Source organism: Heloderma suspectum, chromosome 2 (genome assembly GCF_057233095.1).
Source record: "Heloderma suspectum isolate Gila_16-S chromosome 2, 16-S_ref, whole genome shotgun sequence".
NCBI lineage: Eukaryota > Metazoa > Chordata > Lepidosauria > Squamata > Helodermatidae > Heloderma > Heloderma suspectum.
The window spans coordinates 132,653,155-132,678,150 of NC_139459.1; the positions used below are offsets into that span (position 1 = coordinate 132,653,155).

At 41.0% G+C, this 24,996-nt stretch overlaps 1 protein-coding gene across 3 annotated transcripts in view; it reads left to right on the forward strand.

Moving 5' to 3' along the window:
- LOC146352756 (pro-neuregulin-1, membrane-bound isoform-like) overlaps positions 1-24,996 on the forward strand; it is a 273,614-nt gene that overhangs the window by 71,309 nt on the left and 177,309 nt on the right. For all 3 annotated transcript variants that reach the window (XM_084834792.1, XM_084834791.1, XM_084834794.1), the window contains exons 4-5: positions 8,258-8,308; positions 10,010-10,060. In XM_084834792.1, coding sequence (XP_084690918.1) covers positions 8,258-8,308; positions 10,010-10,060 — 102 coding nt within the window. The remainder of the gene's footprint in view (positions 1-8,257; positions 8,309-10,009; positions 10,061-24,996) is intronic.

The window sequence follows — 24,996 nt, forward strand, 5'->3', positions numbered from 1 at the left end:
TGAGAGGGTGAAAGAAGGTAAAACTGAGTAAGGTGGCTGGGAGATGGAGAAGGGAAGGGAAAGGAGGATCTTGCTCCTTTGAAGGAAAAGGGCCTGAGGAGCTTTGAAGGAAATTAGGGAGATAGAAGAAGAAGAAGAAGAAGAAGAAGAAGAAGAAGAAGAAGAAGAATTATTTTAAACTGGGAACAGAGAAAGTGATAAGAGAGGAAAGTGTTATAGGAAAAAGTGAATGTAAAAGCAGTAGGAGGGAGAGATGAAAGAAACTGGCAGTTTAGAGGGAATAGGGTACAAGTTAATGTAAAAGGAGAAGGGTGAAGAAATGACAGATGAATAAAAAATACTTTGAGAGGCATGTGGGAGGAAGGAATGCTATAACATATAAAGTCTTCTCCACTTAGAGCCTCTGGATCAGCAAATTCTGCCTAAAATTGGGTGCCTGCAGCTTGGAACCTCCAGAGCCAGTGTATTGAACTTGAGGAAAGCTAATCTATGGAACTCCCCGCCTCAAGGAAATTGCTATGGGAAATCATTTAGCAATATCCAGAGAGAGATTAGATATCAATAGAAAATGATATCAGTAATTACCAGCTGATTATACCAAACCGTGTCTCCATCTTCCTCTATTTTGTGATTCTACACTGCCATTTTGATGCTGGTGGCTTCAGTAATTTTCATTTCTCTCAAGTGGGCCCTGGGGTAGAAAGTTTGAGAATCCGTGTACTAGGTACCCAGTGTACAGGGTACCCAGGTACCCTGGGTAGCAAATATTTGTGCCATGTTCTTGGTGATGTTGGCAAGGTTAAAAGTTCAGGTTCTTGGGACCATTATTTTGAGGTTATTTCAATGAAGATGTTATATCTTTTAGTCTTTGGAAAAAAAATTACTTTATTATATTGCAATTCTTTTTTATTTTTTCATTTTTTACTTATGTTCTCCCCCTAAAGCAGGGGTGGACTAACCCCCCCCCCCCCGCCATGGGAGCTGCACTTTCCCTCCTGCCATCAAAATAACCGCCATGCTGATGAATTTCCTGCCAAAATTCAGTGGTGTGGTGGCAGCAAACAAAAAGTTTTTAAAAAGAAATGTGCCTTTTTTTCTTTTCCTTTTTTGCTGTTGCTACACTGCTACATTTCAGCAGTACGGGGGTGGTAGAGACTACAAAAAAGACAAGGGAGGCCATATGGCAGCCTGTGGACCATGTTGTGTCTGTGAGCCGCATGTGACCCACCCTTTGTCTAAAGGTCAGTTGTATCTTTAAATGATGCATATCTTGTCCTGCACCACCCTCTTTTCCTTTAGATCTTAAGGAATGAGGATCTATACGCTGTCAGTTCCTGACTGTAGAAACATGAAGGAAAAACTCAGTTTGGTTTTTCTTCATTTTAGCCTGTATTTGAAGGATTTTTTAAAAAAAATTTTTTTTGCTAAGGTTGCTATTCACTCCCTCCCCCCCCTTTGGGGGGCGGGTAGAAAGGCTATTTCTATGGTTTTCTTTTTTCTCCTTTTTTGCTAGCCATTTTTTACCCTGGTGCTTACCTGAAGACTTTATGGTCTGCCCTTCATCTAAATTGCCCTCTGAGGCATTTTTATTCCATTTAGCCAGGTTTTTCTTGGTATGGTTGCCTTACTGTCAAAGACCTGGATTTCTTGCCTAGGTCACCTTCAAATAAGTAATAATAATTTAAAACCAATTAATCAATTAAGGAAAAATTAAAGGCTATATTTATTTTTTATCTTTCTTAATACTAATATGTCATCTGTTCTTAAAAATTGCAAGAACTCATTCCCATACTGGACGTAAAGAATGTTACATTGCCACATCTCAAAATGTAGCCCTCCTTAGGAGAGAGTAATTGAGGTCAGGAAAGATTCATGAAGTTCTCCAGAAGAGTGATATAAATAGCAAATGCTGGAGTTTGGGTACATTTGTGTTAATTGCTTTTCACAAACTAATTTGTCACTTTTTTCCTCTACAAAGGAGTCTTGCTGCACCTTTGTTGTATGGGTTTTAAAGTATCTTATTTTAAGTATCTTATTAAAGTCTACTGAAGGGCACTGATAATATTTCATGTAAATTAAGGATGGCATTTTCAAGATATGTGTGCCAAATATAATAAATCTACATCTATATTTAGACCTGTATGTAAAAGATTCTATTTTCTGAAGTCCTGAGACCTTGTAATTCCCATTGGCCTCAGGCTTTTCACTTTCAGTTTGAAAAGATTAGTTTACATTCAGACATACATTATATATAATTCTGTGTGTGTGTGTGTGTGTGTGTGAGTGAGAGAGAGACTATAAAACTATTAGTGGTGCAAGTTGATTACAAATCTTATACAGAAAGAAACAAAGCTGGTGTTATGATTAAAAAAACGCTATCCATTTAGATCCATTTAACTCATTAGAAGTTATAAGGAGGTTTCTGATTAAGATCTGATCTTTGTTGATTTAATGGCCACAATTCCTAATGTGAATTTGTAAAGATCCTATAAACTATAGTCTGTCTTCCCTTGAGTGGGGGTAGGGGTGGGGAGGTGACAAGAGCAGTCCCAGTTAAATGGATATATGAAGCTAAAGTTTACTGGCTCACATCTTTGGACTATCTAGCTCAGTATTGTCTACACTGGTAGTAGCTCTCCAGTATTTCAGATCAGAGCCTTTCCAAGCCCTACCTCAAAATACCAGGGATCGGCCAGGGACCTTGTGCATGCAAGATGCATGAGAGGGTTTTACCCTTAAAGGTGGCCAAAAAATAACTTTAAATAAATAAAAGTGCAAAGCATGTGTTCTGTCACTGAGTTATAGCCCCATCCATTGACTTGCAGTATAAGACAAAATTTGGGGGTTGATTACGTACTGCACTGAAAGTTGGAAGGCGCTAAAGTTAATTATTGTTAGGTCTAGTATGCCATGCTTACATATAAAAATAATCTGACAAGTTTGTAGGTTGATTTTTTAAAGGAAACTGCTAAATGTGGCTTGAAGTTGGTAAGGGAGCAATCCTATGGCTGCTAGATAGGGCTAGACAGCCATAGGATTTTTCAGTTTTCGGGAACCGAGGTCGGTTCCCAGAAAACCACCTCCCCTCCACCTCCCCTGCCGCTTAGAGGCGGTGCGGTTTGTCTCTGGCTCCACACTTGTAAGCGCAGCACGGAGTCGAGGAAAAGGAGGCATTCCTGAGTGCAGGGCGGGGAGGGGACAGTGGAAGCGCCAGCACAACACTTCCTATATGCCATCTGCCCCCTCCCCAACTCTGAGCCACTCCAGCTAGACAGCCGAAATCAGCCATCTAGCCACATATACAGGGTGGCCAGAGCACAGAGGAGACAATCCCCTCCGTGCTCCACCCACCTTAGATAGTCTGCTCCCTCTGAGTTCAGAGGCGGCTGACTATCCCCATAGGATTGCGCTCTCCATAAGTTAAAATTCCTAAGCAACAGTCAAGATGAACCCAAGCATTGTCCATTATTTGTGGATTTTTTAAAGAAGCAACACTGATTCTTTGAGGACCTGAACAGACCAGAGTTTTTCTGATGCTAGGAGTCATAGCTGCTGAGTTTCCAGTGTGAGGAGGGCACTCTTCTCTCTCAGCTGGCCAGCTCTGTGTGCTAAAACAATAGAATGTATTGGCTGAACCTTTCAAATAATTTATTGGGCTACAGAGACCATCTTTAATCTGTTTTCTCATTTTATCATTCACACACATACATACACACACACACACATTCATACACACACACACATTCATACACACACACATGTATGTATGCACACATACACACACATACACATACTTACATACATACATATTATAGGCAGTATCCAATGCAACACTACCGCTTGTAGTTGTGTTGCACTAGTATAAACGACCTCTAGTGCAGTGCTAATAGCACTTTCTGGCATTATGGTTTTCCCAGGAAGACCTGTTGCACCAACAAGTGCTATTGGCGTTGTGCTAGAGGTTGTTTACACTAGCGCAACATAATTTATGTTAGCGGTAGTGTCAGATTGAATACTGCTTGTATGTGTGTGTGTATACATGTGCACACGCTTACTTCCTCCTCTTACCATTTTACCTGAAGTAGAGGGAAAAGTTTGGGAGAATATTTCTCATTTCCAGATAATACTTTGGAGTTTCAATCAAACACTGAAAAATTCAGTAACTTTTTTAGAAATAGTACATTATCATTGTGAACAGAGATGAAGGAAGACAACAGGCCTCTGTATTTCCTCAAGGCTGGAAAGTATTTAGAGGGCAACCATAGCTCCTTCCAGAAATCTTGTTGCCATCTGCCTTTTGGCAAGCACTGGAATAAGCATTACACTCCTTCAAGAACTTCTTCCTGTTTTCTTTTTATTTCATTTCTGCTTTCCTCTTGTAGAACCAAAAGCTTAGGTTTTACAAGCTGTATAGAATGTAATGCTTTGGGTTCTTACAGTGTTCATACAGAGCCAGTGGAATCTCAGCTTCTTAGTACTATGACTTCTGTGATGCTGATACCTTTCTCCTAGGTATTTATGCACTTTACATATATTAGCTCACTCACTGTGTTCATTGACTGATTGATAGAAACATTTGTATCTGCCTTGAATGCTATTTTTCTTTATAGAAAAGCAGGGTACAAATCAAATCAATAAATAAGATATCCCACCTACATGGGTCTCCAGATTGGTTCACAACAAGTAATCAAACCATAACATCAATTAGCCCGTCCTCTCAGTGGGCTTCTCCAAACATGCCTACCACCTCTCATCTGGAATCCCACTGCATTCCCAATAGCTCCCCCTGCCCCCCAGCAATAATCTGTAGGAAAACCAGCGGATGATAGTTACATGGAAGTAGTCTTCTCCTCTGCCGGGCCACCAACCTAAGTGAATATCTTAGATGCCATATCTTCCTCTTTTAGGGTGGCCATGTGTTCTACTTTACAGGGGACTGCCCTCTATTTGAAAGGCTGTCAGAGGACAGTCCTCTGTTTCAAGGCATCCTATATTTGAAGAGTTGTCCAGTCTAGGAATATACAATCTATTTTCAGTTCATGTCAGTTTCCCATATATTCATTCATAAGTCTGTTCTATCCTGCTTTCACATTAAACTGTGCTTATTTCTGGGGGAAGTTCACACATTACATACATTTTACCTGCATTTTATTGTAAAATATACATTTTATACACATTTGATCATAAAATACACAATTTTATATGCACTTTATAAACTAGATATTTTTATTAGTTTATTAGTACTTTTTAAAGCTGAAAACTGTACTGCAAAATTCAGAGAGGTGTGAAATTGAAACAGTAGATGCATTCTAATCTGCACATTAGTTAGGGAGGAGCAAATAAAACCAAAAATATTCTCAAGCATCCTTAGTCCAGTCCAAATTGAGTTTAAAGATAACAAACAATAAGAAGAGAGAAGAGTGGCCTTGAAGCTGCCTGTCAGCAGTGAGTACCTGGGCAGCACACTGAGCAGCCAAGCAGGCCACCTGGTCATAGATCCGGTTTGCGCATAATGCAAGCAAATCTTGGGTTAATTAACCGATGATCTGTCAGGCTAGCATGCAGCCGCCATTTTGAATATGCAACCTCCGACTGGAGTTTATTCTATGTCCTACGAACAATTCATTCTTAGGTTAACTGTGGGTTGTTTAACTCACAGTTAACCCATAGTATCTGGGCTCTCACATCATGGAATAACCTCTGATCAGAGATTGCATATTCAAAATGGTGCCAGCATGTGATGGGCATGTGCCCCCGTTACATGTGAATACACAGGGGACACAGTCTTCCTCACTATAGCAAGATGTGTTTTATTCCTATTTAAATTACACAAATCATTTCTAAATTTGCATGCATGTATCGGCATATGCAAGTTTTATACAAATCGCTGGCCTCTTTTATCTTCTCTTTTCATAAGGCATTTCCTCTTTTGGGGCCATCTATTCAATTCTTTTTACATCATCTTCAAAAGTGGTAGAAAGGGCTTGGAGGGGACTAGAGATGCAACAGTTCTCACCCCAGTTTAGGTGTCCTGCTGCTGGTTCTTAAAGCAGTGGCAGGCAGGCTGGATGCAAACACTCCTCCCAAATGGCCTCTGAGAATATCTGACAGCAAGTGATGGTTAGCCATAGATGTAAGCACAGCAAACAGTGGTCATCTCTTTCTCTCTGCAGCATCTCCATGTCAGAAAATGCTGGGGGGCGGGATGAGGTGGCAACAACTCTAACCCCAGCTCAGGAGTTCCAGCATATTATCCCTACGTTATAGATGAGAGAGAGTACTTTGTCTAATGCTGCTCAATGAATTCATGGGTGGGAGTTGAACTGACAACTTCCATTCTTTTATCACATGTTCTTAACCAATATGATACAGCAGTACCCAGCAATAATTGGTAGTGTTCTGAGAAGCTTTTTTCCTGAATTTTGTTCCAACCATGTTTCAGGTGTCATGTGGTTCATGAAGTGCTGGTTTTTAGATCTTTCTCTTCAAGCAAGACCTTGGTCTTCAAGCAAGACCTTGCAATCTGATATGCTTTGGACTTGGTTTCTAATTCAACAGTTCCTTCTTTGTTTATGTGTCTTGAAAAGGAATAATGAAATCCCTGCCTTCCTCCTTTACACAATTACTAAAAGCAACTTTTTTTTTTAAGAGGGAAAGGAAGCATTGTTTCAGTATAGTTTAATGATGAGGTGCACTAATGCTGAGAGACTTCCCTTACTCCTTATTTGATTAAAACTGAACACAAATTCTCTGCCTACAAAAGCTGTGAAGATCCTTACTGCTATTGAGCTACGCACATTCCATGGGCGGCCAGGATTTTGATTCCACATTATCTATATTCGCTCTTAAAATTGCTGAAATGAAGAGCTCTTAGAAAAAAGACTGATAACTTTATGGAAACCGAATTGGACTGAACATAAATGGTTAAACAACTGAAAAACTTGAAAATGGAAAAAGCTTACATCTTTATTTGGAAAAAGATCTTTAATATACTTTTGGAAAAGAGTCCCTGGAGTGAATTTGGGATCATAATATTTTGCCTTGCCACCCCTATACCCCGCTTCGTTCAAAAGCATATATAAATAACATTGCAAGTAGTTACAAACAGGATTTTTCTCATTCATCAAATTCACATACAACTCGAGAATGGAGAAGAGAGGCTGTACATTGGTCTCAGAAGTCTTGAAGAGTACATTGGATAGAAGTCAAAACATACTATGTGTGGACAACTAGTGGCTTTGTATGACTTGGAATGAATACGATTAAGGGAGATTATCCTTTCATTTGCACAGGATTAAAGATTTTTAGAGCAAAGTAGGGATGAAGAATTGTTTTACTATATTCCATTGTCTGTTGTATTTGTTCTTTCAAATGTCTGAGATTTTTTCTGTCTCTTCTTAATATTCTAAGCCAGAATGATCCTGATGCATCTTGAAATGGGATTTTCCATGTCTTTTCTCATGCTCCATATTGAAATCTCATATCACCCAGAGAGATGTGATGTGCAGTGATGATGAATACACACACACATCTATGATGGCTCTTTGTACTGCAGATCAAAAACTTGCAATAGTGTTCTATTGAGAAAAATTCAGCTGAAAGACTCTCCATCCAGATATCAATGAGATCAACATCCCAGCATCTTTCTAAGAGTAGACTGTCAGTTACACAAAGTCACCCTGCCAAGAGCTCCATGTGTTACACAAGAGTTGTGTGTGCATCTCCTGAATTAACTGCATTTTTGTGTGTTTATCGTGACACAGCATTAGCTGAAAAAAATCATTTCTGAAAACAGATGGTCAGAGCTGACTTTCTCTGCTACCACTTTTCAGAATCATTCATTGGGGTCCAGTTTGCTAAAGTCTGCAGGTTATACTTAGATCAAACATTTTAGTTATGCCATTCATGGTATTTAATAGGTATATTAATCCTGGCCCACTTACTACTAGAAATTCCTGAAAGTGAATGAGAGAGTCATAGAAACCAAAACTTCACACTTGCTGCCGTCCAAGAGGAGCTAGTTCTTCATTTCTTCCAGCCATGGCTGCAAGCCATTTTGCTTTTCTCCACAAAGAGGTTCTTGCAAATATTTGAGAACAGTACTAACAAGTATCCCTACTGATTTATATTAGAAATTTGAGTTACATTCTAAGTTTGCTTTTTCCCTTGCTGTAAGTTTCATCAAACAACCTTTTTATACACATGGCAATTCAGTGACATGTGTAACTGCTTCTGATTTTTGTTTTGTTTTTTGCAGAACCTACAGGCATGATACCAGTTTTGACAAAAGGAGCAAATACATCCTCACGTAAGTTAAGTTGAATATTTTGCCTCCCTGAAGCTAATTCCACAGATCTTTGCTCAGCCTTTCTCTGGATCTTTTCAGTTTGCCTAGGGAGAGCTCAGGCATATGGAGGGTCAGGGGAATAATCTAATTTCTGGGATCCATATCTCTGACTTTATTTAATGCAATATTGAGATCTTAGCTGGAGTTTAGTGTCTCTCTTATCTTTAAAAGTGGCCATAAGTTACCATTGTAATGACAAGCACAGATGGTAGAGGTCACTGTTTGCAAGTTGCAATGTGCTAGGTGTTCATCTTTTCTTCTTCTTCTTCCTTTTCTTCTTCTTCCAAATTGGAGTCTCTTCAATTTGCCCTAGAATGGAGATGCATCTCGTTTTTTCTACTGTTGCATGTGCTCTCTTGTAGCATGGCAAAGCTGAATTTTAGTATTTAGAGAGTTATAAGAAACTGATCTCAGATTTAGTGATCTTTTGCTTCTGTAGTTAATGTGGCTTCTGCTTCCTTTCTAGGATATATATGCATTTATTTATTTTTCCTGTTAGTGGAGGCCTTTCAGATCTGTACTTACAGTGCCTCCTTATGTTGTCTTTCAGGGGAGGGTTCACAGAGTATTTACAATGGGGCTTCATTGAGGTTTTCTGTAAACTGCTCTTTATGCCACAAGATTGGGTTCTGCTCTCTTAATAGGCCTTTCGTGCTGATACTGCATGCTGCTACCTGTTCTGTTCATTTGTCACATTTGTAGTACATTAGAAAAGTGAATATCACATCACTTTTGCTTCTCTGAGATTCTGTTGTCTAACAGAGGCTAGCTATGGAATGAAATAGTAGCATTTCTAAACTAGATCAAGAAGAATACTTGGCCTTGTGAATTAATGTTTTAAAGTTGTCTTCGGCCTGTCATTTGATAAGCTTTATCAGGTCATGGCATGTAACTAGATCTTGTGCTTAATTAAAGAGTTCCTCTGGCTTGTGTTCAACTGGTGTTTTACTCATCTTGCAGTAGTAGCCAACATGATAATTTCAGAAGCCTAGACAATCCTGATTTCCTCCCTAGATCTTTTTATTTCAGCTGGTCTTCAGATCCATAAATTATTTTGTCAGTTTGTACAATATCTTACCTTTCACTTTTAAACTAACTGGGGTTGAGTTTCTGTGAGTTTTTCGTCACTCAGAACTACTTGATGTTGCACTGGTCATCATGATGTTTCTTTAAACTTGCCTCTTGCTTTGGCATTCCCTTCCTAGCATGGATGTTTCCAAACTAAGTACTTGCCATGGACTCTTTCTATTTGTAGAGCCATCTAAACATAGCATTCTTCTTGTGTAACCTAGAGTCTTCAAGTCCATTTTTTTCATGAGCCAGAAACTATTTTATTTCTATCACTTTCTACCAATTTATGTACTAAAGTGGTCCTTCTCAGCCCTTGGCTGGCCTATTGTGCTGTTAAAAACAGCTGAAAACATTTCCCCAAGCTCTGCCAGTTTTTTGCCAAGGACAATGGAATGTTTTTTAAAATTATTTTTCTGTTAATGGGTTATTCAAAGCGTGCCCAGGACATCACGTACTTGCTTTAAAGCTTCTTGCTTTCCAGAACTGCTTTTTCTTTTTAAAAAAGTGTTTGCCTTTCCTGGGAAGCTTCAGACTTGGGAAGGCATAGGACTTTCACATCCCTATTATCACGTTGCCTTCTATGTATTGCAGAACTTACAGACAAGATTCCAGCTTCAACTGAAGGAACGAATACATCTTCTTGTAAGTACACAGTAATAGCAGTCTTTGTGAATCCGTATCATACCTTCTTTCTGGTTCCATAAGTACACAGATGATATACTGGTTCCCAGGGATGCAAAATTTGTTCCAAAACCAGTGAGATTTTCTAGAAACTAGTTTGGAATTTAAACTTTGGGGGAAGGGGGAGTTGGAGACCTGAACATGTGAGAGGTCTCTCCTTGTGAGAGGAGGATCCTGTTCTCCTTGGAACGTTCCGGTCTTTCTCCTTTTCTCCCTGCTGCCAGTTGGAATTGGCAGAGCTCCATTCCACAGTTTTTTGGCAGAGAGTGGAATAAAATAATTCTCCTCTGGCAAAACTTCAGAATGGATTGTGGAAACTGGAATGGCTTCTGTGACGGACTCCAGGCATGTGCAAAGAGTCCCAGCATGACTGAAGGTCTCAGATAGTGTTTTTATGGACATCCTTTGAAGGCACAAGGGATCCAATGTAGGAAGAATGCCTGTGATGAGCAAGACCAATAAAAACACCACCTTTTCACTGAAACAGAGGGCCATCAGGTTGCAGAACAAGGGTCTAAGACAGGGATGGGCATTTCCGGGGACTCCAGGGGCCAATTTCAGCTGCACCATTGCCATGTGCTGTTGAATTTCATCAGCAGTAGCAAAACAATCAGTAGACTGCAGTCAGATTTTGGTGGCAAACTGTCATGGCCTGTTTTTCTGGCACAGAACACTAAGATCAGTGATAATTTTATTGTAGCAGATCTTATGGCAAAAACTTAACGATCATCACTTCTTATAAATCATTTATAAGAGAGATAACAGCAGAAGTAAATTTTCTGGCATCTACAGAAAAAGCCCCCTCTTCACAAATCTTCACTCCTACATCACAGCTTGGGGCTATTTGTTGTGATGTTAGACTCAACAAAATTACTGCTATACCCTCCCCTTGACTAGCAGGAAATAGAGACGCATTAACTTCCTCGGCGCTGTCTTTAATTTCTTGGAATATAACAGGATGGTCTAACAAGCTGAATGACCCTTCTTTTTTTGAGCTAATTACTTCATTTAAGATGATTTTATTTCAAGAGACCTGGCTTTTGAAAGAATTATTATAAGATGATTATTTATTTATAACAACAGATGCCAAGGCTCCAATTTCTAAAGGCCGCCCATGGGGTGGTGTTGCCTGTGGAATTGCAACATCCCTTGAGGTACGCCCGAATGAACTGATTATCCCCCCCCCCTTGGTTTCAAGCTATTAGTCTTCAATTTAGAGGACTACATTTGATACTGATGAATCAAATGTTTATGTTCCTCTGAGGGGCTCGCCTCATTATTCCACCCAAATGTGGCAATTGCTGGACGAATCAATTGGGGCCATCCAACTGACGTTTCCTAGATCCATGATCATCTTGGCTGCTGACTTCAATGCCCGCATTGGGTCATCTTGGGATCTGGTCCAAAATAATGAAGAGGGGTTGGACAAGTGGAGTCCAACTTGGGATTTACCTACAAGACAGTCCAAAAACTGCTCAGCAAATAGTCATGGTCACTATCTTTGCTCGCTGATAAGGGAGACAGGTTTAATCCTGTTAAATGGTTTAAGCTCTAAAGATCTTGAGGGTGACTTTACCTTCTTCAGTCACTGGGGGGCAAGTGTGATTGATTAGATTCTGATTTCAGGGGGTTGCCTAGACAAGGTCAGGCATTTCTCAATTGGTTCTTATCTAGAGCAGGACCATCAACCAGTGAGGCTAGCAATAGACATTCATAACTCCATGAGGAGAGGGGAAGCCAGGATTAGAATCAGAGGCCCACTCAGGTGTGCCAGAATAAGGATTCAATGGCAAAATGTGGATCAACAGGAATTAGGACAAATACTTGCTTCCAATAAAATGAGATATTTATATGATCTAATAACAGATGGTCATATTGGAGAAGCTAAAATCGACCTATTCCAGGATATGATTACAGAGCTAGAACCCTTGTTATTTTGCACCCCATGACTATTAGGCCCCAAAACCTCTTCAAAACCATGGTTTGATTCAGACTGTAAGCTACAAAGAAAAAACTAAACAAAGCTCATAATATGCTTAAATGAAGGGCAATTACCCCCCCCCCACCCAATTTGGTATTTGGAGCAATGCCAATTGTTTAAAACTCTAATTAAAAAGAAAAAAAGGGAGTACTTCCTCTCCCAGTGGGTAGAGCTGGGGTCAGCCCTAAAGTCTAAGGATAGAACAACATTCTGGAGGCTGATAAATCAACATCACCAGTCAAGTTCTCGGCAAAGTTTATCCCCCATCAGTGCATCTAGATGGGATGATCACTTTCGAAAGCTGTTTTATGTAGTAGGGACAGAGATAGATGTGGGGCCAGGGGACCTGGTAAACCAGCAGGCATGCCCCCCCGTAACCCCGGAAACAGTTATTAACTTAATTACAGGCTTAAAGAAAGGCAAAGCCCCAGGCTTAAATGGTATAACTGCTGACTTTTTGAAAGATCGAATTAATTGGTGGGCCCCATTGCTTGCATCCTTGTTTACATCTATTGATGTCTCAGGAGTATTCCCAAAGGAGTGGGCTATGGCAGTTGTCATCCCAATCCATAAGGGTGGTTCTAGATCTGACCCGAGAAATTAAGACCAATTAGTCTCCTGGACGTGATTGGCAAGCTCTATAGTAAATACCTTTTACAGAAATTAGAGTCCTGGCTAGAAGAGTCTGGAATCCTGGCTGAGGAACAAGCGGGCTTTTGGAGGGAACGCTCTACTATAGATCATTGTTTGCTCCTACACCATCTGATTGGGAAATATACTTCTCCACCGTACAAAGTGCTCTTTGCAACATTTGTGGATCTGAAAGCTGTATTTGATTCAATCTCAAGAGTGTGACTATGGCAGAAACTCAGAGATCTTCAGATTGACCCCCGGTTGGGAGCAAGAATCCAGGGACTATATATAAATTCCATCATGCGAGTTAGACTAGATACCAGCGAAACATTATCCAAAGTTATCCCTGGCAATAGGTGGGTGAGACAGGGATGCCTGCTGTCCCCAGCGTTATTTAATATATATCTGAATGACATGGTAAATGTCTGGTCCACAGTTCTTTCCACCTTCTCTGGGGCACCGTCCACTTTCTGTATTATTATATGCGAATGATCTGACATCCTGTCTTACACCTCAAAGGGATGAGACGGTTGCTGGTGGGTCTTTCCAAATTTTGCCAGCAAGAAATGTTGACTGTGAACTATAAGAAAACAAATGTTATGGAATTTGGTAGTTCTAGAAAGATCCATTGCTGGTCGCTGGATGGCCATAACCTAGAGTCAGTAACTAAATATAAATATCTAGGAATCATTTTTTCAAAAGCTGGCAAATGGGATAAACATATAAAAGGGATGGCAGAGAAAGCTAAGATTACAACTCGGGCAATTCTAAGGTTTTCAGCTGGGAGGGGAGGGCACTTAATTTCCCCAGTTTTGGAACTTTATCGTTGTAAACTATTGCCACAAATGCTTTATGGGGCATCGCTATGGGCAAATTCAAACCTGGCTGAGCTGGAATCAGTTCAACATGGGTGTTTAACAAGAGCTCTGTATGTAGCCAGAAGCACCCCAAGTGCCATAATAAGAACTGAAACGAGGGTCTTACCCATCTCGGGCCTGGTAATGAATGTGGCGGCTCATCTCTGGCTCAGATTGATTTTTCAGCTAACTTCACCATTGCTTCAAGCCACTTTTGATGAGATGAACCATGCGGCCGGGTCTTGGTCAGGTAAAATGAGAGAGTATGTGACCCAGATTAGTTTCTCACATGAATTCCTTTTATCAAAGGGTTATGATGTGGCCAAATGGCTCATAAAGCAGAGGATAGCAGATACATCATGGCAAATGGACACAGCCAAGGTGGCTAATTGTAGGTCAGATGAATTATATGCTGGGTTGCCAGCTACATTCAACCAGGCGGCACAATATCTGGCACACCCATGTCCCTATTCATTACGGGTTCTTATTACAAAATGCCGACTGAATAGTATCCTCTTGAAGGAAGTAGAGGGAAAAATTCATAATGTGCCCAGGCCATGTCGGTTATATCCATTCGGTTGCAAGGCAATAGGGAGGATCGAATTCACTTTCTGCTAGAGTGTGCTAAATATGATAACTTGAGATTCAAATATATTTTTCCACTCCTAAAGAAAAAGAGGTTGGAAACATCAAGGGATAAGGTGCTTATGTTATTAAATGGATCGGACTATTATGTTGCTTTTAGAATGGCAAAATATATTAATTCTGCTTTGAAAGTGAGACAAGGGGCTTTGAATTCAAACCCCCAAATTGTGCTTAGTTCAAGGTAAGATAAAACGAAATGGTTTGGTCTTCGGTTTTAAATATTAAATTTTAAGGGTTGTTGAATTTCTGGAGGTAACCAGTGGTTGTTTCTTTTTAATGTAAATATGTTTTAGCTGTACGGCCTGGTTCATTGTTTTGCAAATGACTGGTTGTCAATGCAATAAAATTGAATTGAATTGATAAATCATTTGCACAGACAAGCAGAGATCAGTCCAACAGTAGATTCAGAAACTCTGTGATATGTGTGTCAAGGCAGACTAAAGGTCAAGGATCATAACAACTCAAAGGTTAAGGGTCACAATAAGTCCAGGCAAGGGAAGACTACAGGCTTTTAAGATGACATTCCTGACACAGGCTTGCTACCCCTTGCTCCAGCTCCTGGTAACAGTTCTAGGGCAGACAAGAGTCTCAAGTTCATAATTTGTGATAAGTCCAGACAAATCAGTATCTTGGCCAATTAAAATGATAATAAGGCCAGGCAAGAGAGAGAGCACCGGGCAGTAGAGAGGTTCCTATGCAGGGTTCAATCCATGCTCCCAGGCAAACTAAGTCTAGGATTCAGGATAGTTCTAGGCAAGTTCTTAACGATACAAGGTTCAAATAGGGAATGGTCCAGATTTGATGGTGAGTGCAGGTGAGAAATGTGTTGGGCAGCTCAGATGATGGAAAGTCCAGGAAGATAGGGTTTCAGGCAATAAACATGGAATGTTCCCAATAATGGCGGAATGTTCCTAGCAAATGCTCAGTAGCCTCTGCACAGGCTTAAATGCAAGGGAGGGGTTACTAGAGCCCTCCTTCTGATGATCCAACTAACAGGGAGCTCTAGCCTGTAAAGAAACCTTATACTGAACTGGGAGACTTTGTTCCACCCTCTTGAGTTGATGTTTCAGCCTGGGTAACATCCCTGAAAGCCCACTCTGCTTGGCTCCTACAGAAGATTTATCAGGCTGTAAATCAGAGGTTTGACTCAAAGCCTTATCTTGCAGCTGTGGTTGAAAGGGAGTTTTTGCTCTCCTTCAGCCTGTAATCAGAATAGGTTTTCACTGTTCTGACATTCTACAGCCTGAGCAGGCACAAGCTAGCCCTACTCCCTCAGCCTGCCTTCAGAAGAGAAACCAGGCCAAGCTAAACTTTTAGACTCCTGACTTCCCACGACTGAACTGGATTTTAAACTATGCTGGTCCAACTCTGAATCTGATTCTGGCTCTAAAACTATAGAGCCCACAGCAGTGCTTGGGCTAGGGCTGACACAAACCAAGACAGTGGCCTAAAAAGACCAAATGTAGCTTTAGAACAACAGAGGACTTGCTTCTCGCTTCTTTTGTACAAACAGTACAAAAGGAGGGGACGCCATTCAGATGTCCTTTGCTTTGGAGTTCTCACAATAAGTGGAAGAAAATGGAGCACATGGAGGTGACATAAGTACTTCTGACCTCACCCTCTCTTCGGTTCTTATTGAGTTGTATTCTGGGGAAATAATGGGAATCTTATTAGCTGCATCTGGATTTGGAGAAAATATGATGAGGCCTGGGGTTTCTCTAGTATATGCTTTAGTTGCACAAATTATTTTCATTTTTTTTTAAAGGATGCCAGTTGTTTGCATAAGACAAAGAATAAATTAGTGGCTCAAAGTCAAACAAAACTGGTTAAACTCCTTTTGCTTTTTTATATAAAGGAGTGAGAAGTACTTAATTCATAACATTGCTTAATTCTTAACATTGTTAAGATAAGAGTCTTTGTTGTATAACCTGTAATTTTGTTCTGAGATCATAGAATTGGATCCTGAACAGTAGAGCCAGTGTATATGGTGCATAGAGCATCAGATTTGGATTGGAGAGACTCAGGTTCAAATCTCCACTTAGCTATGAAGCTCAATGAGTGAGCTTGGGCCAATCCTTCTCTCTTAGGCCAACGTACCTTATAGTGTTGTTGTGAGGATAAAATAGCGGGGAGACCATGTGTGCCACCCTGAGCTCCTTAGAGAAGGGTGGGATAAAAATGCTATAAATAAATAATACCTACTGGCAAGCAGAGGTGGTGGTGACCTGCAAGCAGCAGTTCAGGGGATAGCATTGCCCTGCTCTAGCTGAGACTGCTCTAAGAAGTTATCCATCCATCCCAACTCTAAACAGGACTTGACTGGTTCAGTGTGATGGTATTGAGAGCTTAGAGTCCATGTTTCCTTCCCAACTGCAATTACTTAATTATCTTTATCTTAGAAGTGGCCAGACCTAGCACTCTACAGCAAATATACTATTGGACTGATCCCTTTTGACAGCTTCCATGTTCTATAAAGTCTGCATAGCAGAAATAAAACACTTACTTTTTCCAAAGCATCTGGAACTAACTGGGAGGAGAACTGGGGGAAATACATCTTAAAATAGGAATTGAGATTTTTGCTTGCATGTGTTTCTAGCTATTGGGTTGTTTGATTTTAATAAGAATGTTAAAAATGTATAGATTGTTTTTTTTATATATATATATATATATATATATATATATATACACACACACACGTATACATACATACATACATGCATACATACATACACACACATACACACACATATATATACACACACACACACACACATCTGTTTTACATGGGAAATGTAAAAAAAAACAGGGGAAGGTAAAAACAGCTTCCTAAGAAAATGATCTAGTTCTAAACACAATTCTATGAAAACATCTCATGGATATCAGCATAATTTACTTTCAAATAAGCATGGTTGGGAGCAGAATGACTATTAAAGTTTCACAAGAACATTGCATGCTATTTAGTATTTTACAATATTCATACATCTTGTAACTGCCACCAGGAGGACAAAGTAACTTTCCTTCTCTGACAATATGGAAGTTTATTTTAGAAAATACATATTAATAACACCTTTGTACCAAACGTTCAAATAAGACCATAAGAAACATTAAAGGGGAAGTTTGTACTGTATGTATAAAGACACCTTTACCACCATCACCACCACACCCGCCACCAAAAGAAAAACACCTGATGGCTGCTTGACTTCCATTGTAAAACGTTATAGTAACTAGTTTTTCAGAGTTGTTTCATTTTGCATTTTTATGAAACTGCTGTGGGGCTTGGAAAACATATTTGAGATCATATACCTTATATTCAGAATCTATGTAATTATCTAACCATTGTAAAAAGGCATATGATTGATGTGATATTACTCAAACGCCTTAATGGTTACTTTGATTGGGATGATAACTGACAGCTTGAATGGTAAGGGAATCCAAGAGAAAATAGATTCAAATACATGGCTTGTTCATTCCTTAATTAAGCATACAATAAACCCAAATGACTCTTTTAAATAATGGATTGAATATAGGTGACGTGTTTTGGAATGAAGAGTAGTAAACTGGACTCAAGTGGCCGTGTCCATTGAGTGTGTTTTTATTATTGAAATATTGCACCTGTGCCCAGTAAATAAGAGACGAGAAGCAATTATTCAGTTTAAATGGGCAACAACTTTATTATTTTACATTAATGAGGGATTTGTTAACAATCTAACTTCATCAGTGCAGGTCCCTACAAGGCAGAAGGAAGGAGTAACCTGGCCAACCTTTGGGTTTGCTCTCCTGACTCAGGACCAGTTGCTAGCCTTTCTTGTAGCCATGATCCCTCACCGCCCTCACATTTAAGTGCTGAGGAGAATTTGCTCACATCACCCCTACACAAGCCCTATGGCTTTCTGTGGGTGAGTGAGGTTCATATCAGTTGAAGGCCTGCTCCCCTTTCCCTCTAGCCATGCAGCTTCACCCTTCATCCAAAGGATGTGTCAGGGTACTCACCAAAACTATAATCAGAAACTTCTCCATACACCCGCACTGCACCTGCCAACTACCTAATCCAACATTGCTCAGAATAACTGTACACCCCAGGCAGTGTGGTGTAGACACAAAACCCTCTCCAGCCAAAGGCCAATGCAGGCTGAAAAGGTTAAAAAAAATGCAATTGGCAACCAGTTCCCCACACTGTACCAAGGATGGAAGGTGCTGAGCTGAAAGGGAAAGGAAGCAGAAGCAGGGACTTCAACATCCTGGCTTGGTCCCCTTTTCCATCCAATCCTCTCCTTTGCAGATGGGCCTCTCTCTCACCTCTCCCCTGAACTGGGTGCAAAAGTGTCGTCCTGCCTACCAGAAAACTGGGGTTAGGAAAAAGTGACAGCATTACATGTATTACTGAAACTTGAGTTATAGGGGGTCATTTTTTCTTTGCAAGTAGCTTATTGTTGGGTAGAATTTTCCCTGCACGTAAGCTGGTCACTTCTAGTTAAATTTTAATTAGTCATATCTACTGAGTTCTTCCTCAAAACTCATTGAAACGGTTAAACACTGGATGCAATTTTTCATCTGTTTTCAGGGTCACAGTGACCTGAAATAAATCTCTTGCCACCTCCAGCTCCCTCCCTCCCTCCCTCCCTAAGGGGAAAACAATTTTGAAATTCTGCATCATAGTGGTCTTGGTGCCTTGATTTCATGAGTTTTTAAGTTAACTGACTGCTTTTAGATCAGTAAGGAAAATTCTGTTTTTTGTGATAGTAAAAGAGGAGCTTGCTTCATCATCGCAACACACACACACACACACACACAGAACATAGTTGTCCTTATATTAAACTGTGCTCCCAAAACAGACATGTGGTAAAATCGTAACATGTGCATGAAGAAATGTTAACATTTTGTGCAATGATGGAATGGAGGTCAAGGCCATTATCCATAGAAACATGTTCTAGTGCTATACTCCCAGTGAAACACCACTATACTCCCAGTGGGAGTTGGATGTGATTTTCTTCAGCAGCAGCCCTACACATGCCATAACAAATTTCAAAACTTGGGGTCCATAAAAGGCAGAGTTGTTTCGAGAATTTTCAAGTCCTTGGGTGGACGTAAATAGCTCTCTAGATTGGGTCATGATCTAGAAGATCATGTGCTTTATTAAAGCACTATGTGCTTTAATATACTACTTCTCATAGCCCCAAGAATCCTTTGTGAGAGTTTTCTCAGCTTCTGCTGGAGCAGGTATAAATTCATGACTCAAGTGAGCACATGAAGCTGTGCTAGCACAGTTGTACAGGTTTTAAAAGAAGTGTGATTCCTGTAAACATGGATGAATTTAATACATACATGATAGACTTGTCAGCATAGCAGGCTATGTGTACATTGAGGGGTGGGGGGAATGCCAGTGTGAGTACAGTGGATGCAATTTGGAGAACTTGGTTCAAGCCCCACTCAGACATAAAGCTCAGTATATCGCCATGAGCAAGTCACTATCTCTATGATCTGGAATTAGGAGTGAGCAGTAAAGTGGCCAACTTTGCTGACGACACCAAATTATTTAGGTTGGTTAAAACAAAAGGGGATTGTGAGGAGCTCCAAAAGGATCTCTCCAAGCTGGGAGAATGGGCATCTAAACGGCAAATGCGGTTCAATGTAAGCAAGTGTAAAGTGATGCACGTTGGGGCAAAAAATCCAACTTCAAGTATAACCTGTAGGGATGTCAGAGAATTCCGCCACGGATCTTGGTGAGGCCGAATGCCAGTGCATTCGGCCCCCCGAACTCCGTGGCGGAACGGCCTGCCACCCACCCGTGGATCCCCACCGGGACGAGACTTACCTGAGGCGGATGTTCCGGGCGGCTTCGGCGGCGGCAGCAGCTGGTCTTCCGACCGGCTGCCACCGCCATTTGCATTCTGTTTCCCCCCCCCCCTTTTGTGATAGGCTACATAAAGACTTACATAGCCTATCACGTCTGGGTTTAAAAAACAACAACACGCGTACGCAAATGGCGGCAGGTACGGCCACCGCCATTTGCGTTCCTTATTTTTGGCCATCTTAGTCTACGTAAATATTTACGTAGACTAAGACAGCGAAAATAAGGGGGAACGCAAATAGCGTAGTGGATGCTATTTGTGTTCCCCCTTATTTTCGCCATCTTAGTCTATGTAAATATTTAGGTAGAGTAAGACGGTGAAAATAAAGGGGAACGCAAATAGCATCCGCTACGCTATTTGCGTTCCCCTTTCTTGTCTTCGTCTTCGTCTACGTAAATATTTACGTAGACTAAGATGGCCAAAAATAAGGAACGCAAATGGCGGCAGCCGTAGCCGCCGCCATTTGCGTATGCCTTTTTTTTTTTTTTTTAACCCAGACGTGATAGGCTACGTAAGTCTTTACATAGCCTATCACGGCTGAATTCAGGGACGCAAATGGCAGCGGCTACAGCTGCTGCCATTTGCGTCCCTGCTAGCCAGCAGCCGGATGTCCGGCTGCTGGCGGAGCCGGCTGGCGGCTCCGCAGAATCCCCGCAGAGCGGAGCCGGTCAGCCAGGATTCCGGGGGGAGGGACAGAGCGCCTCCCCCCCCACAGCAGAACCCGGCGGAGCCAGGTAAGCGGGGTTTTGTACATCCCTAATAACCTGATGGGATCTGAGCTAGCAGTGACCAACCAAGAAAGAGATCTTGGGGTTGTGGTGGACAGCTCGATGAAAATGTCAACCCAGTGTGCAGCTGCTATAAAAAAGGCAAACTCCATGTTAGGCATAATTAGAAAAGGAATTGCGAATAAAACTGCCAATATCATACTGCCTTTATACAAGTCTATGGTGCGACCACGCTTAGAATACTGTGTACAGTTCTGGTCACCACACTGAAAAAAGATGATGTAGAGCTGGAAAAAAGTGTAGAAAGGGGCAACTAAAATGATTTATTTTAAATCATTTATATGATTAAAATAAAAACCTTCTATGCGAGAAGGTTACAACCACTGGGATTGTTTAGCTTGGAAAAAAGGAGAGTAAGGGGAGACATGATAGAGGTCTACAAAATTATGCATCGTGTGGAGAATGTGGATAGGGAGACATTTTTCTCCCTCTCAAAATACCAGAAGCCGGGGTCATCCCATGAAGCTCAGTGGTGGGAGATTCAGGACAGATAAAAGGAAGTACTTCCTCACACAGCGCATAGTTAACCTATGGAATTCGCTACCACAGGATGTAGTGATGGCCACCAATTTGGATGGCTTTAAAAGGAGGTTAGACAAATTCCTGGATGAGAACGATATCAGCGGCTACTGGTCCTGATGACTGTGTGCTACCTTCAGTACCAGAGGCGGTAGGCCTGTGCTGGGGAACATGGGGAGGAGGGTACTCTTGCGCTCATGTCCTGCTTGTGAGTTCCTGGTCGACAGCCACTGTGTGAATGGAATGCTGGACAGGATGGACCCTTGGTCTGATCCAGCAGGGCTCTTTTTATGTTCTTAGCAGACTAAGGTTGCAATCCTATGCACACTTACCTCTGAGTAAGTCCCATTGAACTCAGTGGGGATTGCATCTGAGTAAACATGTATAGTAGGATTGTACTGTAACCTATTATGTCACAGAATAGGTTTGATGATTAAACATGAATTATAAATAACATTGTACTTGGAACGGTGTTATAGGAATAATTGAATATTGATCTTATTTTCCTCCTTCAAAGAGAAGTGTGTCTTTGATTAATTTTTTTAGTGAGAACTAGCCTCAGTTACTGGAAAATCAAAGATTACCTTCTAATTTTGGAAAATAAAAATCTTTTATTCAAATCTTTTATTCAAATTTATCGAATTTGAATTTATTGAAATTGATACACACTGCTTAACCCATATGACTGTCTGTTGAATAGCAGTGTTCTGTAACTGGAGCAGGGCTTCTTGCCCTCAGCTCAAACTTAGGAAAAAATGTGGTTTAGATTTTCCCCATTATGACCTCTGTTAACTCTTCACAATTTGTTTTCTGTTTATCATAATGATATATCCACTTAATTTATGCACAGCTGAATAAGTATTAAAAACATCAGTGTGCTGAAGCACAAAAATATACATACAAAATAACACGTAATATAGCTTAGTGGTTAAGACGCTGAACTGCAGACTGGAAGGTCGGCAGGTCAGCAGTTCGAGACCCGAGTGCCGCGTGACGGAATGAGCTCCCGTCTTCAGTCCCAGCTTCTGCCAACCTAGCAGTTTGAAAGCAAGAAATTGCAAGTAGATAAATAGGTACCGCCTCAGCGGGAAAGGTAACAGCGTTCCGTGCACCTCGGTGTTCAGTCATGCCGGCCACATGACCACGGAAGCGTCTTTGGACAGCGCTGGCTCTTCGGCTTAGAAACGGGGATGAGCACCGCGCCCTAGAGTCGGACACGACTGGTTGGGGACACCTTTACCTTTTTATAGCTAACTGATAGAAACAAAGTAAGGATTAACTCCTTTTTCATAATTCAAGTTTAAAAACAGAGTTTTAAAATGCATATTTCTGTTCTAGAATATAGAAATGCTATTTAAATCTAGCCTTCCCTATATTCTTGTGGGAATGGCTTTTGGCCATGTTTTATAGCCATGTCTTTGTTAACATTTATGTTAACAAAATATATGCCCCAATGGAGACTCAGTAATAAAATTTAAAAACACAAAACCAAAATTGGCATACATAAAGAGAGATCTATATGTGAACAGAATGCTGGACTAGATGGACCCTTGTCTGATCCAGGATGCCTCTTCTTATGTTCTTAACAGTGCTACTAAGGAGAGAGATCCTGGGTGGAAAAAATTGGCAGCTGGAGCAGTACATGTTGTCAGCAGAGTTTGCTATTCCACAGACTAGATGAAGAAACTTGTGCAGTATAATCGGAGTGATCTGGGTTATTGTGTTTCATTTGATAGTCTTAAATGCATCTGTAGTTTTTTCAATGGAGGTCAAGGTGGTAAAAAGGCAATGATAAGTGTGAACAATATTGAAACTGGAAGAAGCTGACACTGCAGTCACAGAGAACTAAGTGAAAGAATGCAACAATTAAATATAGTGGGTACTATTTAATGTACATTAAGGAATGTTCACTATCTGCATATTTCCTGTGTATGAAAACTAGATCTTTGGTTGGCAGCTGAGACTGTTCAGATTGGCAATAGGAATTGTTCAAGAACGTTAAGCCTATGTGTTGCTTTGGTATGGGACTGAGATCGTAGGGTTTTTTTTTTAAGAATACAGCCAATTGTACACATGATATTTTTTTCATCATCATCATCATGGTACATTCAGTGTACATGGCATTTTACAGCAGTATAAGAAGAAGGAGAGAATTTCACCAAACAGCTTGCAAAGTTTGAGGGGAAGGAAGAGTTCCACCCTGAAAGGCAACCTAAAAATAATTTTAAAATTATAAATTATAAATGTTGTTGTTGTTGTTGTTCAGTCATTAAGTCGTGTCCGACACTTCGTGACCCCATGGACCATAGCACGCCAAGCCTTCCTGACCTCCACTCTCTCCCGGAGTGTGCTCAAGTTCATATTCACTGCATCGGTGATGCTATCTAGCCATCTCCTCCTCTGCCGTCCCCTTCTCCTTTTGCCTTCAATTTTTCCCAACATCAGGGTCTTTTCCAGGGAGTTTTCTCTTTGCATTAGGTGGCCAAAATATTTGAGCTTCAGCTTCAGTATCTGTCCTTCCAATGAGCACTCAGGGTTGAGTTCCTTTAGGATTGACTGATTTGACCACCTTGCAGTCCAGGGGACTCGTAAGAGTCTTCTTCAGCACCACAGTTCGACCGCATCAATTCTTCGGCACTCAGCCTTCCTTGTAGTCCAGCTCTCACAGCCATACGTTGCTACTGGGAAAACCATAGCTTTGATTATACGAACCTTTGTTGGCAAGGTGATGTCTCTGCTTCTTCCTATGCTGTCTAGGTTTGCCATAGCTTTCCTCCCAAGGAGCAAGCGTCTTTTAATTTCATGGCTACAGTCACCGTCTGCCGTGATCTTGGAGCCCAAGAAAATAAAACCTGTCACTGCTTCCCTTTCTTCCCCTTCTATATGCCGGGAAGTGATGGGGCCAGATGCCATGATCTTCATTTTTTTAATGTGGAGTTTCAAACCAGCTTTTGCACTCTCCACTTTCACCCTCAACAAGAGGCTCTTGAGATCCTCTTCACTTTCTGCCATTAGGATGGTATCGTCTGCGTATTGGAGGTTGTTGATAATTCTCCCAGCAATCTTAATTCCAACCTGTGATTCATCCAACCCAGCGTTTCTCATGATGTACTGTGCATATAAATTAAATAAGCAGGGCGACAATATACAGCCTTGTCGTACTCCTTTCCCAATTTTGAACCAATCGGTTATTCCATGTCTGGTTCTTACTGTTGCTTCTTGACCGTCATACAGGTTTCTCAGGAGACAGGTATGGTGGTCTGGTACTCCCATCTCTTTCAGAATTTGCCACAGTTTGTTGTGATCCACACAATCAAAGGCTTTAGCGTAGTCAATGAAGCAGAATGAGATGTTTTTCTGGAATTCTCTTGCTTTCCCCATGATCCAGCGAATGTTGGCGATTTGATCTCAAGTTCCTCTGCCTCTTTGAAACCCAGCTTGTACTTCCAGTAGTTCTCGGTTCACATACTGCTGAAGCCTAGCTTGTAGGATTTTGAGCATCACCTTGCTGGCATGTGAAATGAGCACAATTGTATGGTAGTTTGAACACTCTTTGGCATTGCCCGTCTTTGGAACTGGAATGTAAACTGACCTTTTCCAGTCTTGTGGCTCTTGTTGAGTGTTC